The following is a 15,025-nucleotide window of genomic DNA, read 5'->3' as shown; positions in this document are numbered from 1 at the left end:
TGCGAAATTTGTTGCGATTCACTTAGTATGCTAACCATCCTTTATATAGGGGTTGTTGTGGAGGCCCAGTCATGGAAAAGTTTGTAGTTGCTTTCGGCGCAAAATTTTCTATTTACGCAAGCCATTCTCTAAGCATTGTAATTTATGTTCTTATTTTTTTATTTTGCTCCAAAACAGTTGTCCTCGACACACCATATTGATTTGGATGAATAAAAATGTCGCGCTTCAAAAATAGAGGTGTCAACATGGGTCATAAGCCCATTCTTTGACTCATATTTTTACAATCATGTTGTATATAGGTTGTTTAAACACTTAAAAAGGCCAAGTGAAAATGAGTTTAAAAAATTAAAGTTTAATCAGATTGGGCCTTAATAGAATTTTAGATGATTTATTTTTGTTTCTATATGCACACGTTTATATTTCAATTCCTCGAGCATTTTTTGTTTCTTTTAACCACAAATTTATTTTAGGGAAAACGTCACAAAAAGCCCCCAATTATGCCCACCGTGATACATTTACTTTGAACTTTTTTTGTGATATCAAAAACCCCAAACTATACCCACTGTGATGCATTTACCGTGACATTTCTCTTGTGACATAGAAAATCCCAAATTTGTATATATGTGACACATTTACCTTCCATCAACATTCTGTCAGATGAATTTTTAGTCAAAATAACGTCGTTGTTATTTCACTTAAGCCACGTGGGCATCATGCCAACACCGTTTGCTTTCCAGCATCCATGTAGGCAAATTTTTAATGGTTCTCATTGACGAAACTTTGACAGCGGGTAAATATGTCACACAGGTACAAGTTTGTTATTTTTAATGTCACAAAAAAATTTAGGATAAATGTGTCAGCATAACTTAGGATTTTCGGTGGTTTTTGCCCTTCATTTTAGGGCTGCGTTTTTTCTACTCTCACCATGGTTAAAACACTCCTTGTTACAGTGCTTTGACAATATTAACCCTTGTGGGTCCCATCTTTTTTAAGGGTCCTTTTTTTTGGCTGTGGTGTCTCATTTGTTTTCTTCTTTATTTTTTCTCGTGGGTCCCATTTTCCTCTTTCTTTACTTCTCTCCCTTTTCCTCCTTCGTTACTTCTCTCCCTAAGTTCTTAAATTCGGTCATGGTTCAAGCATTGGTGGAATATGTAAAAAAAAAAACTCTCTCTTGTGGTAAGTCTCTGTTACTTGTCGTCCAGATCATGTCGCAGTCATCGGTTTTTCAATCGTTAACCGGAGTTTGATATCCTGGCTCCCGCATTGAACTTTACGCCTATCAGAACACGGGGATTTGAACCATTGACGGGCAATAGGGCCACCTCATCGCATAAGGGCTCGGACTTAAGAATTGAGTTCGCAATCACCTCTTCAGTCCTCTTAATCACCAGCGGCGATAGCTTGGTAATTAAGATCGGCGCGGAATTATGAGAGATCGCAAGCACGAGGAGGGGCAAATCCTCGCCGATTGCATTTTTGGTTTGCGTAAACAACTTAGTGGGAGAGGGGAGATTTGAACCACGTATTTGGAGGTGGGTAGGGGATGGCGAATCGGCAATAGCAGTGACAATTATGACCAAGAAGATAAAGACGAAGAAGTAGAGATTGCTTATGAGCTTGAAGAGTTTTTGGGCCAAGGCTTCAACTCTTGGATTTGAATCTTTAATGATTTTTTTCTTGTCTTTTTGATCGATCAATCGAAAATTTTGATGCGAAATAGGATAATTTAAATTTGCCATGAGATGGAAGAAGACTAGTTGGGTGAAGAGGAGGTTTATGCAAATTAGGGCTTCAACACAGATTATTGACATGAGAGAGATATTTTAGAAAGAGAGAACATAGAGAGAAAAAAAATGAGAAGAAGGAAAGTGGCCCTGCCAGAAAAGAGAAAGAAGAGAAGCAGTTGAAGAATGCTTAAAAAAAGTAGAACCCAAAAAGGTTAATATTGTCAAAACATTATAAGAGGAAGTGTTTTAGCCTTAGTAGGAATGAAAAAGCCGCGATCCTCATTTTATTGCACCTTTAATATATATGGCCGGCACACAATACCAAACCAGTACTATGACAATCAATCAATTCTGTGGCCAAGAAAAATGTTTCAAAAACTAAATCTATTGATTGTCAGCTTTTCTTTTTCTTTTGAGGCCTGTAATTAGTATAGGATGTGTAACGAACGGTTCATTTCACGTTGATCTTTTCTCCAACGTGGGTATTTTAAGTGATCACCACCAGAAGGTGTTGGGTGATGACACCTCCAAAAGTTAACTGTTTCAAATATGTGAGGAGCTTTTGACCAAATATATATATGTGAGGAGCTCAACGAGGGAAGTCACTAAAATTTGTTGATTGAGTATCATAGTCATACTCGACGAGGGGTAAAAAGACACTAGATGGAACTCTACATACCTAAAGCTTAAGGATGCTCGTCTTTCCATGTCCATTTTCCCATTTGATGTACCTTCCCGGCCATGGTCTCTTCTTCGAAATTAGATCAAATTTCTAGCACTAGAAGAAATAACAGGAGATTTGTTCTAATAGCTTGTATACCTAAAAATCTTTAGTAATTTCTTATTTGTTAATTGTTTTTCATGTTTAGGCTCTGTTTGCTTCGCAGAAAATGAATCATTTGAAAAATATTTTCCTAAAAATGATTGCTTGTATCATTTATAAAAATTAATATATAGAGCATTTAGGACCCGTGGTCAAGTGATGTAGGACACTACTTCAACACCCCCTCTCACTTGCAAGCCACATTATAAGGGCACGTGGAATTTGACTGATGAGGTAGGATGCACATTCACAAAAGGGATTATACTGCCTCTGATACCATATTAGATTTTATGAGATCAGTGCTAACTGTTCTAAAAAGTTAAGCTATTAGATAAAAGTGTGGTTTAATATCTAAATATTCCAACACATACGATGACATCCATAATTAAGGCAAAATCAGGAAATCTACCATCAATTATCATGGAAACAGATGAAAAAATGTTGAGGGCTAAGCAAGATAGTCACTTTAACTCTCGATATGCTTTCGGTCCTTCTTGTTGGTTAAGACGATCGAAGCTGAAGCTAAAATGGGGTCTTTTTCTTTGGCTCCTTCTCATTTGGCTTCATTTACCCACAAGAGCCATGTCCTCCCGTCCATTGTATAGACTTCAAATTTTTTTTTTAAATGCCACGTTAGACTTAAAAATTCACTAGAAAAGCCACGTAGAACAAATCGCCGGAATATCTCACCAGAGGCATTGTAACGACCCGGTCCGACGAGGGCGGGGAGTGGTCGCCGGGGCCAGAGGGCCTGGACAAGGAGCGGCTCCTGGCAGGCTTCTAGGATGGCAATGGGGGGCATGTCTCTTGTCCCACATCGCTTAGGGGGGGAGTCCTGGGCTAGTTTATAAGGCTTGGGTTCTCTATTCTGTGTAACGCGTTTTAAAGCCGTGAGGGTCAGTGGGCCCAAAGCGGACAATATTACACAGTGTAGATCCCGGGTCCTTACAAATGGTATCAGAGCCGACTCCCGACCGCGTGTGGGGCCACAGCGAGGACGCTGTGCTCGAAGGAGGGGAGAATGTAACGACCCGGTCCGACGAGGGCGGGGAGTGGTCGCCGGGGCCAGAGGGCCTGGACAAGGAGCGGCTCCTGGCAGGCTTCTAGGATGGCAAGGGGGGCATGTCTCTTGTCCCACATCGCTTAGGGGGGGAATCCTGGGCTAGTTTATAAGACTTGGGTTCTCTATTCTATGTAACGCGTTTCACATGGGCTTGCTTCCGCTGCGCATGATGAGAACAAAGCCTTGAGGGGAAGGGCCAGAGAGCGCCCCAAAGAGGACAATATTGGGCTTGGGGGAGGAAGGGCCAGAGAGCGCCTCTACCCAAGTCAACGCGTTTTAAAGCCGTGAGGGTCAGTGGGCCCAAAGCGGACAATATTACACAGTGTAGATCCCGGGTCCTTACAAAAAGGACCCGGGATCTACACTGTGTAATATTGTCCGCTTTGGGCCCACTGACCCTCACGGCTTTAAAACGCGTTACACAGAATAGAGAACCCAAGCCTTATAAACTAGCCCAGGACTCCCCCCCTAAGCGATGTGGGACAAGAGACATGCCCCCCATTGCCATCCTAGAAGCCTGCCAGGAGCCGCTCCTTGTCCAGGCCCTCTGGCCCCGGCGACCACTCTCCGCCCTCGTCGGACCGAGTCGTTACATTCTCCCCACCTTCGAGCACAGCGTCCTCGCTGTGGCCCCACACGCGGTCGGGAGTCGGCTCTGATACCATTTGTAAGGACCCGGGATCTACACTGTGTAATATTGTCCGCTTTGGGCCCACTGACCCTCACGGCTTTAAAACGCGTTTCACACAAGCTTCCGCTGTGCTGAGAACAAAGCCTTGAGGGGTGGGTCTGGCCTGTGGGCTTGCGCCCCAAAGAGGACAATATTGGGCTTGGGAGAGGAAGGGCTAGAGAGCGCCTCTGCCCATGATAATGCGTTTTAAAGCCGTGAGGGTCAGTGGGCCCAAAGCGGACAATATTACACAGTGTAGACCCCGGGTCCTTACAGTCATTGTAGTGATCGATTTTCCATTAATGTGGCACTCAAGTGATCAAAAAAGTTATATGGTACTCATGGTGTCCTTTTTTCCCACAAAAAGCTCCACACCAAAAGAAGAAATATGTGGAAGAGAGAATTATGTAATTTATGTATATTTTTGTGTATGTCGTAACGAAGAGTACATGAGCCTAACAAGATTATTCAATCGGAGATATGTACAGTCAAAGAAGATAAATACACAATCTCAAGTGATATGAAATATTAAGGAAATATCATGAATATCTCTAACTATGCATCTTCCGACTTTAATTTTTACTAAAAAATTAAATAAAATATGTTGTCTCGTTTAAGATAACTAATAAAAGTAAATTAGCAATAGTGGACAAAATAGAAACAATTATTAGGCCAATTATCGTGAAAAGCCTAGAATTTTTCACTTTTCTTTTTATCAAATCAGTATCTAAAATAATAAAACAATTCTCCCGGAGACCATCGAATATGAACAGTAAGAAAATTCTCTCGAACGTCTTTGCGACGTCAGGTCAAGAATAAATGCAAAGCACTGTATAAGAAATAGACCGAACGTCGTATAAAATACCCAAGCTCGAAGATCTCCGCTCTCGAAGCCGAAGGTCGTTTGCTGTCGATTGCAAATATCACAAAAATCACGGGTAGCAACTATGGGAGACGCACCACCGAAAAAAGCTACATTCAGGCTATTCAGCTGCCCCTAATGAATAGGGCGTCGCTGATACAAGATCGATATGAGTTTGGTTAGGGTGGCTTTGAATTGTAGGACTTGTCTCACATTCAAACTAAGACACCACCAAACTGCCTTTCCCTCGTACGTTTTGTCGTACCACGCCCACAGATAGAAAATCTGCTATGATGGTTGTTGCACATGAATGAGCTCTAATTGAAGCTTCTATTATTGATTGGTTGAACGAAGGGGTCCCATACCTAAGTCACAATCTAGGACAATAGTTATTCACGATTTAGTGAAATTACTTCTTCTAACAATAAAGTCTAATTATATCCGAACTTCATCAAGTATCTCACAAAAGAACACAAAGTTTGGCTTCCAACCCAAAAAGTCCGCCCTTTTAGCTTCTATCTATAGTAGTTGTTAGAAATTTGACATGTTGATCGGAATGTACTATATGTGTCTCGGATTTAGGTGACATGGAGCGAGGGCAAATAAAAAGACGGCCGCATCACTCCATAAATTGCTAAAGAAAAGTGAGAAATATTAGTTAGTCTTTACTTTCCAACCTAGTGAGAGGCCACTCCACTCACTGATCATCACGTGTCCAAATGGCATCTACTCGTCGGAGCTTTCAAAACCAAAAGAAGAATCACATGGGACGCAAACTTTCTCATTCACAGCATCCAGCAAGGACGTCTGTCGTGGCTCGAGCGTTAGTTAGTGTTCAAATTCATTAATTAATCAAATCTAGCTATTAGCAATAGGTTAGACGAGAATCTTCTCCTTGCTTCTATTGTGTGTACCAACATAGAGAACGCGAGATGTAGCTTTCGACTGACCCATCTAAACCATCTACTAATCATATGATCAATATAGCAAAAATTGGAAGCTACCCAGATGCCACCATAGTCACCAGAACTGATAAATTATAAAGAAAATAGTATGATTAAATTACTTCCCTTGAAGGGTACGTGAGCATCTTCAAAATTTTTCATTTTTAAATTTTATTTTTTGGAATCTCTCCTTTCTCTCTCTCTCCCTCCATTAATGTTGAAGCAGGCTTCCTTACTGATAAAACAATCTCTCTCCCTTTGCTTCTTCGCTTCCTCTTCTCTTTTTCTTCGCTTCCTCGGCTTCCCCTTTAGGCAAAGCAAATCATCTCCGTCCGACAATGGCCTTACACTGCAAAATCACCTCTTCACTCTGCACTTGACCTCTCTTCTTCAACCCTCACTTCAGCCATCTCCGAATGCCCTACTCTTCTCGCTCTCTCTCAAGACCCCTCCTCTCTTGCAGCCCACCCACCACGGCCCTTGCTTCCATGGCTTCGCATTCAAAACAGCGAGCCCGACAGCCTCGGACTCGGCCCGGATCGTTCGGAAAGTTTTCCTCTTCCTGCCCAAGGTCGATCCGGCCGAGGGTCACGCCCAGATTAAGGAAGTGAAGTTCGTGAAGAGCAGTGGGAGGGCCAAGGATTGTCCCGAAATGGGAGGCCCGAGTTTGCAATTATGGGTCCGTCTAATGGGGGCAAGTCTTGGCATATCAATGCTCTGGTTCAGAGGAAGAAGGAAGTTACAGTTAAATCCAAGAAACCAGGTCCTTTCTATTCCTTATGGTTTTACTTTTTTCGCGTGGGATGGGCTGATTGATTGATGTATTTTGCAGGCAAGAGAGCTTATAAATCACTTCTTGGTGAACAAGAGTTGGTACGTTGTGGATTTGCTGGGTTACGGGTGAGCTTTAAGCATCTGGCTTTTGGCTTGCTTAAATTTTTCAGCTGTGTGGCGGCTTATAAATGCAAAAAAAAATCGCAGAATGTGAGCTAATATGTAAGTTTTGTTTCTGGGAATGCTGCAACTAATCGAGTGAGGTAAGTAGTCGATTCAAAGCTGTTAGAGTGGGAAACTGGAAAATCGTTGGATCACAACTTGTTGACGAGCCTTCAAAACTTGATTAATTGCGCTCAAATGGTTTAAGCATTTTTTACCTGTCACTTTGGATATGCCAAGGTAGTAATTCTTTCAGCTAACATGTAGAGGCTGGAAATTCCGTCTCCAACTTAAGGTCTTTCTGTTCCTCACGTAGTGGACCCTTTGACAAGCGGCAAAGGATTAGTTTCCGTCTTTCGATATAAATCGTGAAGTGGAAGAAGTAAATTTTTACATGCTTTGTCTTCATACTATGCTTTTTCATTGTTGCCTTTGTCAATCAACAGTTCCATGGAATGAGTAGAATAAAAATAAACAGTTAAAGGATTCTTCGAGCTAAAAGATTAGTTTTGCTAATTAACTCTCCCACAAAAATAGCTCTCCATTCACTCTTTTCATTGCCGCTTATCTATCATAGCTGACAGAGGATACGAGTAAAAATTACCAAGTCAGTGAGTAGAATGTTGATAAACAAAGGTCGACTCAAGTGACAAAAAGGCTCCGTTGACGGAGTGAGAATGAAGTAACCATCCAAGTATTGAAGCCAACAATTTTGGATGCAACTGCATGAGAGATATTCGTTCAAGGGGGAACTTAAGGCAATCGTAGAGTAGTGAAGCCAAGAAGTTCATGAGCAACCGATAGTGAAAATTGGGCAAAAGGACACTATAAGTGCCATAACTTGTGTACGGAGATCATTTTGGTGCCATAACTTTTTTTCGGATCACTTTGGTGCCAAGTCGGAGGAAAAACGATCACTTAAGTGTCATAAGTTTTTTTTGGATCACTTCAGTTCTAAAATTTTTGAAAAACGATCACTTAAGTGCTAAAATTTTTTAAAAACGATCATTTAAGTGCTAAAAATTTTGAAAAACGATCACTTAAGTGCCAATCTCCGGCGAGCCACGTCAGCTTCAGAAATTAATAAAAAAAATGCCACGTCGGATTTCCGACGAAAAATTGTGTACGGCACCGGAGTTGGCACTTAAGTGATCGTTTTTCAAAAATTTTAGCACTTAAGTGATCCAAAAAAAACTTATGGGACCAAAGTGAGCGCCGTACACAAGTTATGGCACTTGTAGTGTTCTTTTGCCGTGAAAATTGTGGAAAAGTGGAAAGGACAACCGTGGAAGTAGCGGAGAAGAAGCAATTATTGAAGTGGTAGAGTGGTTCATTTTTTAGTAACTGTTGGTAATAGAGATTGCTGAATTGTAAGAATTGCATAGGGTATATTCAATTTCTTTTTTAATCGTTGATAACTATCGGTAGTAGATATAAATACTTCAATTGTAGTTTGTAGAAGAGACCGCCAATCAATCAAAGAAAACCAATAGTTCAATTTTTTCTTCCTATTTTTAATATTTCATTACCTTTACATGGTTGACATGATTATCTCCAATCTCACATTTTTAATTTTCTCTTGGTTTGCGTTTCCTGTTTAAGAATTAACAAAGGACTATTTATACCCTTTGTTGAATTACTCATCGATCCATGCTTTGAAATGTATTTCCTCAACACTTTTCGACAAAACAAGTTGATTGGATTACAATTACATCTAGCAAGCTCGTGCTATGCATGGGAATTGATGGATTAATTTCTTGGTTACTCCAAAATCCATTAGATATTATTAGCAATGCGCTAATCTGTGGCAAATCATTAATGAAATTAGAAATATAAAGAAATATGAATGATAACTTTGTTGGGAAAATTACCAAAAAAGTCATAAACCTTTTGTAAATGTGCCAATTCAGTCCTAAACCTTTTTTTTTTTTGCCATTTCAGTCCTAAACCTTTTACAATTGTGCCAATTCAGTCCATCCGGCCACTTTTGGTCGGCCGGCGCTGACGTGGACGCCGGCCGGCGCCTACCGGCGCCGGCCTGCTGACGTGGCATTATTTTAATATTTTTTTCCTTCTTCCCCCTGGCCGGACCGGCCAGGGGGAGGCTCGCCGGCGAGGTGACCTCACCGGCCATGGCGAAGCCGACCTCGCCGGCCATGGGCGAGGTCGAGCTCGCCCGGCCATGGCGAGGTCGAGCTCGCCGGCCATGGGCGAAGTCGACCTCGCTCGGCCATGGCGAGGTTGAGCTTGCTAGCCATGGGCGACGGCGAGGCCTCGCCGGATATGGCGAGACCTCGCCGTCGGCCGGGCGAGGTCGAGCTCGCCGGCGACGGCGAGGTCTCGCTAGATCCGGGCGAGGCCTTGCCGCCGCCGGCGAGCTCGACTTCGCCCATGGCCGGCGAGCTCGACCTCACCATGGCCGGGCGAGGTCGACCTCGCCCGGCGACGCGAGGTCTCGCCGGATCCGGGCGAGGCCTCGCCGTCGGCCGGGCGAGCTCGAGCTCGCCGGCCATGGGCGAGGTCGAGCTCGCCGGCGGCGGCGAGGCCTCGCCCGGATCCGGCGAGACCTCGACGTCGCCGGGCATGCCCGACCTCGCCCGGCAGAACGGCGAGGTCTCGCCAAATCTGGGCGAGGTCTCGCCGGATCCGGGCGAGGCCTCGCCGTCGCCGGCGAGCTCGGCCTCGCCCATGGCCGGCGAGCTCAACCTCGCCGTCGCCGGGCGAGCTCGGCCTCGCCCATGGCCGGCGAGGTCGACCTCGCCATGGCCGGGCGAGGTTTTTGAGCGAGGCCTCGCCGTCGCCCATGGCCGGCGAGCTCGACCTCGCCATGGTCGGGCGAGGTCGACCTCGCCCATGGCCGGCGAGGTAGGCCTCGCCGGCGAGCCTCCCCCTGGCCGGTCCGGCCAGGGGGAAGAAGGAAAAGAAAAAGAAAAAAAATATTAAAATAATGCCACGTCAGCCGGCCGGCATCCACGTCAGCGCCGGCCGGCCAAAAGTGGCCGGATGGACTGAATTGACACAATTGTAAAAGGTTTAGGACTGAAATGGCAAAAAAAAAAGGTTTAGAACTGAATTGGCACAATTGCAAAAGGTTTAGGACTTTTTTGGTAATTTTCCCTAACTTTCTTTATACGTAATACATATTTTGCTATTATGAAATGTTTGAAAAGTCAGTCAAGCATGAGTTGCCAGGATTGTGATTATGCAATTTTTCAATAACATGAATTTTAATCTTCATTCAACTATGAGTTAATATGCGCTCTAAATGCCATACTCTTCGAATTTGAAAAGTTACCCTCTCTCCCTCTTTGAATCTTTTTTCATCTCTAGCACTTCTGGAGGGGAGGGATTTGACCTAGATCGCTCCCTCCCCTCCTAGTTGTTTTTCCTTTCATTTCCTTATATTCCTTTTGATCTAGTTTTAGATCTAGGAGCTTTGTTCTCCGGATCTTATATTAGGGAGCTTTTCTCTCCGATCTAATTCTAGATTTTGGAGTTTTAATGATTAAGTTTTCCACCTCCAGTTTTAATGGTGTTCACAGCAGTTTCGGTGTCAAATCTATGCTCATTCAACGTGTTTTAGTTACAAGCTTTGGCGCATCGCATTGGCTACAGAGCTTGCTATCACAGGTATCAAATCTAAGTTTTTTCAACATGTTTATGTTGTCCCCGTACAGTAATGATGTTGGGGATGCCGAACCTAGGCGTACACTGCCGAAAGGCAAAACCATAACTATAGATGGAGATCTCGGCGTGTGCTTACCATTGATGATGCTGTGTGATTTAGTGATCGGCCGTCGATTCTTTCGCTTGGATGCAGTCACATATCTGTTCTTGAAAGACGAGCGATTGATTATCTCAAGATATGCCTTGATTTCTGATTTTTGGTTTGTTTTGGAGTTTTGTGGGCTTGCTTTGTTATTGTGACTTTTGAGATATCCTATCATGTATCATTTCGGTAATGAATGGAAATTTGTTTTGACCGAAAAAAAAACTATGAGTTAAGATGAGTTCTTTAGATAAAAAACTATCACCTATATATATATGTTGACACCTAAATTTTGATTAATCATTTAGAAATTAATTACACAAAAAACTAGGAATTAATCTTTAACCCTAGACAAAAATTTTAAAATTATATTGCTTAGCATATAGTTTAGTTGCATTTTGCTTCGGACCGGAAGTGGTAAATAAACCCAAATCAGTTGCGCAAATTTGGCCCGCACATCAAGCTAAACTCAACCAGGCTAGAGAGCATTGTGGCCAAAAATTTCAAGGCAAGATGGGCCTAATTGAGCTTAATTTGATCATATTCCAGCCCATTGAAGTTTAAATACAAGTTGGCCTTGGTTATTAGAGCCCATCACATTGAAAAAGGGCTTAATTTAAGCTCACGGTAGTGAGATAAACCTGGGTTAAAACTATAAATACATAGTTATGCCTCTGAATTGAGAGGTCAGCAACATTTTTCTCAGAACACAAGAGTGAAACATGTGAGGAAGAGAGAAAAGAGATGGGGAAGTCACAGCTCCGATACTAAGTTTTTCTAAGAATTATCTAAATATTGATAGATGTACACATAGAAGGTTGTCGTGTACAAAGGATGTGCAATTACTGTCGAGAGCAATTTCTATAATATAAAATTTGGTTTTCATAATTTAGTAATTTATTCATTAACTTTATTGGGTATTATTGTCCTTTTAAGAGTCGCCGGATGATTCTTTCGATCCCTTTCTTTTTGCAAACTCACGTCTAATCTTCTTTAAGGTCTAAATTGAGTTGCTATGAAGAGAGATGTCACGCCTCGAACCCCATCGAGCTCGCGACATCCCGCTCCGGTCGAAATATTGCGACGTCCCAAGAACGCCGCCGACCCAACCCAAACATCAGAGTTAAATCGCGGCGGAAGCAATCAAAAATCCCGGACAATAAAATTGGAGAACACCAAGAAGGAACAAATCGACAAACCACCAAGCATATATTACACTTCCAAATATTTACATCATCCGCCAATACAAACCACAAAATAATTTATAAGCACACAGAACTATAAACTCCAAACCACCAAATTATTAAGATGAGCTCTCTAGGTCAGCACTATCCAAAAATGGGGCGCATCCTCCTCCCAGAACTATCCCCTACGCCCTCTCGAAGGCGTCCACTCTGACTCACTGTCCTCGGCATCACCACTTGAATCCTCCGCAGCTGTCTGCTCACCCGACGACTCCGAGTCGACCTCAACCTCGATATTCAGGCGGGGCTCTGAAATGGTTTGGTTGAAACAACCATGAGATCACATCTCAATAAGTCACAACCTAAGCCCCACCTAGGCTATCACGTAATTCCAGACACATCCAAACGCGCAACCAAACAACCACACAACCAGCAATCAAACATTCACACATACCTGGACTCTCTGCATACACACCATGCCCGTTAGCCCACAATCCCAACATACAATTCTTGCACACATGCCATCACACACTTTCCACATATCAATACACACGCCAATCATACCACATCAGTACATCACAGCCGCGCGCGTGCCTCGATTATAAAGCAAAACCTACTTGGGCACGTCCCATACCATACCTAGCAGATTTTACCCCATAATCGCGCACTGCATCACGCGATACAAACACACTCGCACACTAACTCACACCATGCATCACTTTCACAATCCTCTCACTCGTCTTGCCAAATCCCGCTCGTTCTCAACCTTTCCACCACTACCGCGCCCGCGTAAAACGCATCAGGCCAACGGTCTTCTGACCTCGTCAGGCATCGACACCCCGTCGGGCCGGGCATCGTCACCTCGTCAGGGACGGCATCGTCCCGCGTAAACGAACACGCCTCAGGACGGAATACTACACACACTTTCCTTCTACCGCGCCCGCGTAAAACGCATCAGGCCAACGGTCTTCTGACCACGTCAGGCATCGTCACCCCGTCGGGCCGGGCATCGTCACCTCGTCAGGGACGGCATCGTCCCGCGTAAACGTACACGCCTCAGGACGGACCTCACCCCGCGTAAACGTACACGCCTCAGGGTCTCACTTTTCAAACCAATCCTACATTCCAGTACCTTCGTTCCACTCAAACCACATTTGTCACACGGCCACACCTACACACTGCCAAACACGCACACCTCACACACATTTCACAATTTCACATTCTCGTCACACGAACACGCCACCCAATCACACATTCTTGGCACGCGAATACAATACGCGAATGCACTATCACACCACCACATCTCACGGCCAAGCACACACTGCATATCACCAATCCACATTCAGCCCAAGCATAATCCAAATCAGCCCACGATCACAAATCACACAACCACGTACACAATTCAATTCATAGCATAATTCCCACTGATCGATTGCACAATTCAACCCCAATCCAGTCACAACATCACGGTCCTACCCAAGCTTTCTATACCTCAAATTTTCGTCGCCAAATCAGTCCACAACCACCAAATAACCAGTCTCTCAATTCAGCCCCAAACAGCCCCTAAAACAGTCACAAAATCCCCTAAACCGAACCCTAAACAGTGACCGGAATCCCATCAAAATAAATAGTAAACGAACTCTAAAAATTCTAAATTTTGGATATGTCACAAAACACATCCCGATAAACATTTCTTATGAAGAACACGAAATCTGGTTCAAAATACAACCATGCCTTTTTGTCCCTCGAAATCAGACCAAAATCAGTTTGCTCCAACAGAATATTTTGTCCTCAAAATACATTTATTTCAACATCCCAATCACCTTGAAAAGCTTTGAAATTTTTATATGTTATATCCACGAATGTACCCAACAACTTTTGTGAAGGAAGTATTTTGAAAATAGGCCTGGAAAAATTTATAAAAATTCGAACAGACCCGAAGGTCTGGTGAACAGTAAATCGGGCAGTTTTATTTCGGTCCAAAGATGGACTTCCGAATGGCATCAAATGATTTCCAAAAATTCCCAAATTAATATATGTTATACTTCAAAATGTTGGAAACAACTTTCATGAAGAAAACTTCCTCAAATTCGACCCCCAAAATTTTCTACAAAAATAGCAAACCGGGTGGGTACAGTAACCGCGAATCCGCGATTCACCCCGAACCTCACGGATTCAAGCCCAAACCGATTTCTACCGAATTCCAACTGCCAAAACTCATTTCCCGACGTCTAATCCAACCCGCAACAACCACTAACAGTCATACTCAGCCACCAATAGCCATGATTAACCACCAATAATCATGATCAACACCTTAATCACCCTCTAAATCCTCTAAACCATATCCGAACGAGTCCGAAAATACCCGACGTCCTAAATAGGGATTAGATCGCGACTTACCGGACTCTAGACTAACTCGGCTAGAGCGGGAAGGTGGAACGGCTGGCCGGCGTGGCTCCGGCGAAACTCCGGCGAGAGAGAAAATGAAGGAAAATGGAGAGAAAGTGGAGAGAAAAGGTGGGAAAATGGGGAGAAAATTTCTGAAGAGGGCTGGTCTGCACGTGAGAGTGAGTGAGGAGAGAGAGAGATCAGCCAACTTGGTCAAATAATTTAATTAGGGGTGCCATGTGTCAAGCTTAGGTAAAAAGGACTAAAATGCCCCTAATTAAATGGTTCCTATTCACTCTTATCTAAAAAGAGAGGGGCAAAAGGGTCAATGGTCCCCAAGGATGCAGCTGATATTTATCCATAATTATTCCAATTTATCCAAAAAAAATTCGGACCCAAAAATTAGCCCAGGGGCAAAATGGTAATTTTCCGGTCCCGGGGCAAAATTCCAATTTTCGCACATACGCGTTCCATATGTGCGTGGCCAACATAATGTGGTGTCGGAATCGCGAAATTCACTTTCTAAGCCCTCGAAAATCAACTGCGAAGTTCCGGGAATAAAATAATATTATTTTTCCAATTTTTGTCGAAATTCCAATTTTTGTCCAAAACTGTTCCAAATGCACGTGGCCACCCCAAAATGACGCTAGCCTCGAAAA

At 43.4% G+C, this 15,025-nt stretch overlaps 1 protein-coding gene across 1 annotated transcript; it reads left to right on the top strand.

Moving 5' to 3' along the window:
* Positions 1-6,279: 6,279 nt before the first annotated feature.
* Positions 6,280-8,534, top strand: LOC130134721 (GTP-binding protein At2g22870-like). Its single transcript, XM_056302355.1, has 4 exons — positions 6,280-6,852; positions 6,922-6,989; positions 7,603-7,828; positions 8,350-8,534. Exons 1-3 carry the CDS (start codon positions 6,304-6,306, stop codon positions 7,604-7,606), a joined length of 621 nt encoding a protein of 206 aa, XP_056158330.1. The 5' UTR covers positions 6,280-6,303; the 3' UTR covers positions 7,607-7,828; positions 8,350-8,534.
* The last annotated feature ends 6,491 nt before the right edge of the window (positions 8,535-15,025 follow it).

The sequence above is a fragment of the Syzygium oleosum genome, unplaced genomic scaffold (genome assembly GCF_021117445.2).
Source record: "Syzygium oleosum isolate NSW1041296 unplaced genomic scaffold, Sole_v2.1 Sole_v2.23, whole genome shotgun sequence".
In the NCBI taxonomy this organism is placed as follows: Eukaryota; Viridiplantae; Streptophyta; class Magnoliopsida; order Myrtales; family Myrtaceae; genus Syzygium; species Syzygium oleosum.
The sequence above is the reverse complement of the archived record's forward strand: the minus strand, read 5'-3'. Positions and strand labels throughout refer to the sequence as shown.

Excerpts from the sequence above, each read along its gene's own strand:
- LOC130134721 (XM_056302355.1), top strand. The coding sequence starts at position 6,304 with ATGTTGAAGCAGGCTTCCTTACTGATAAAACAATCTCTCTCCCTTTGC. Across the intron at positions 6,853-6,921 it reads AGTTAAATCCAAGAAACCAG|GCAAGAGAGCTTATAAATCA; the intron begins GTCCTTTCTATT and ends TGTATTTTGCAG.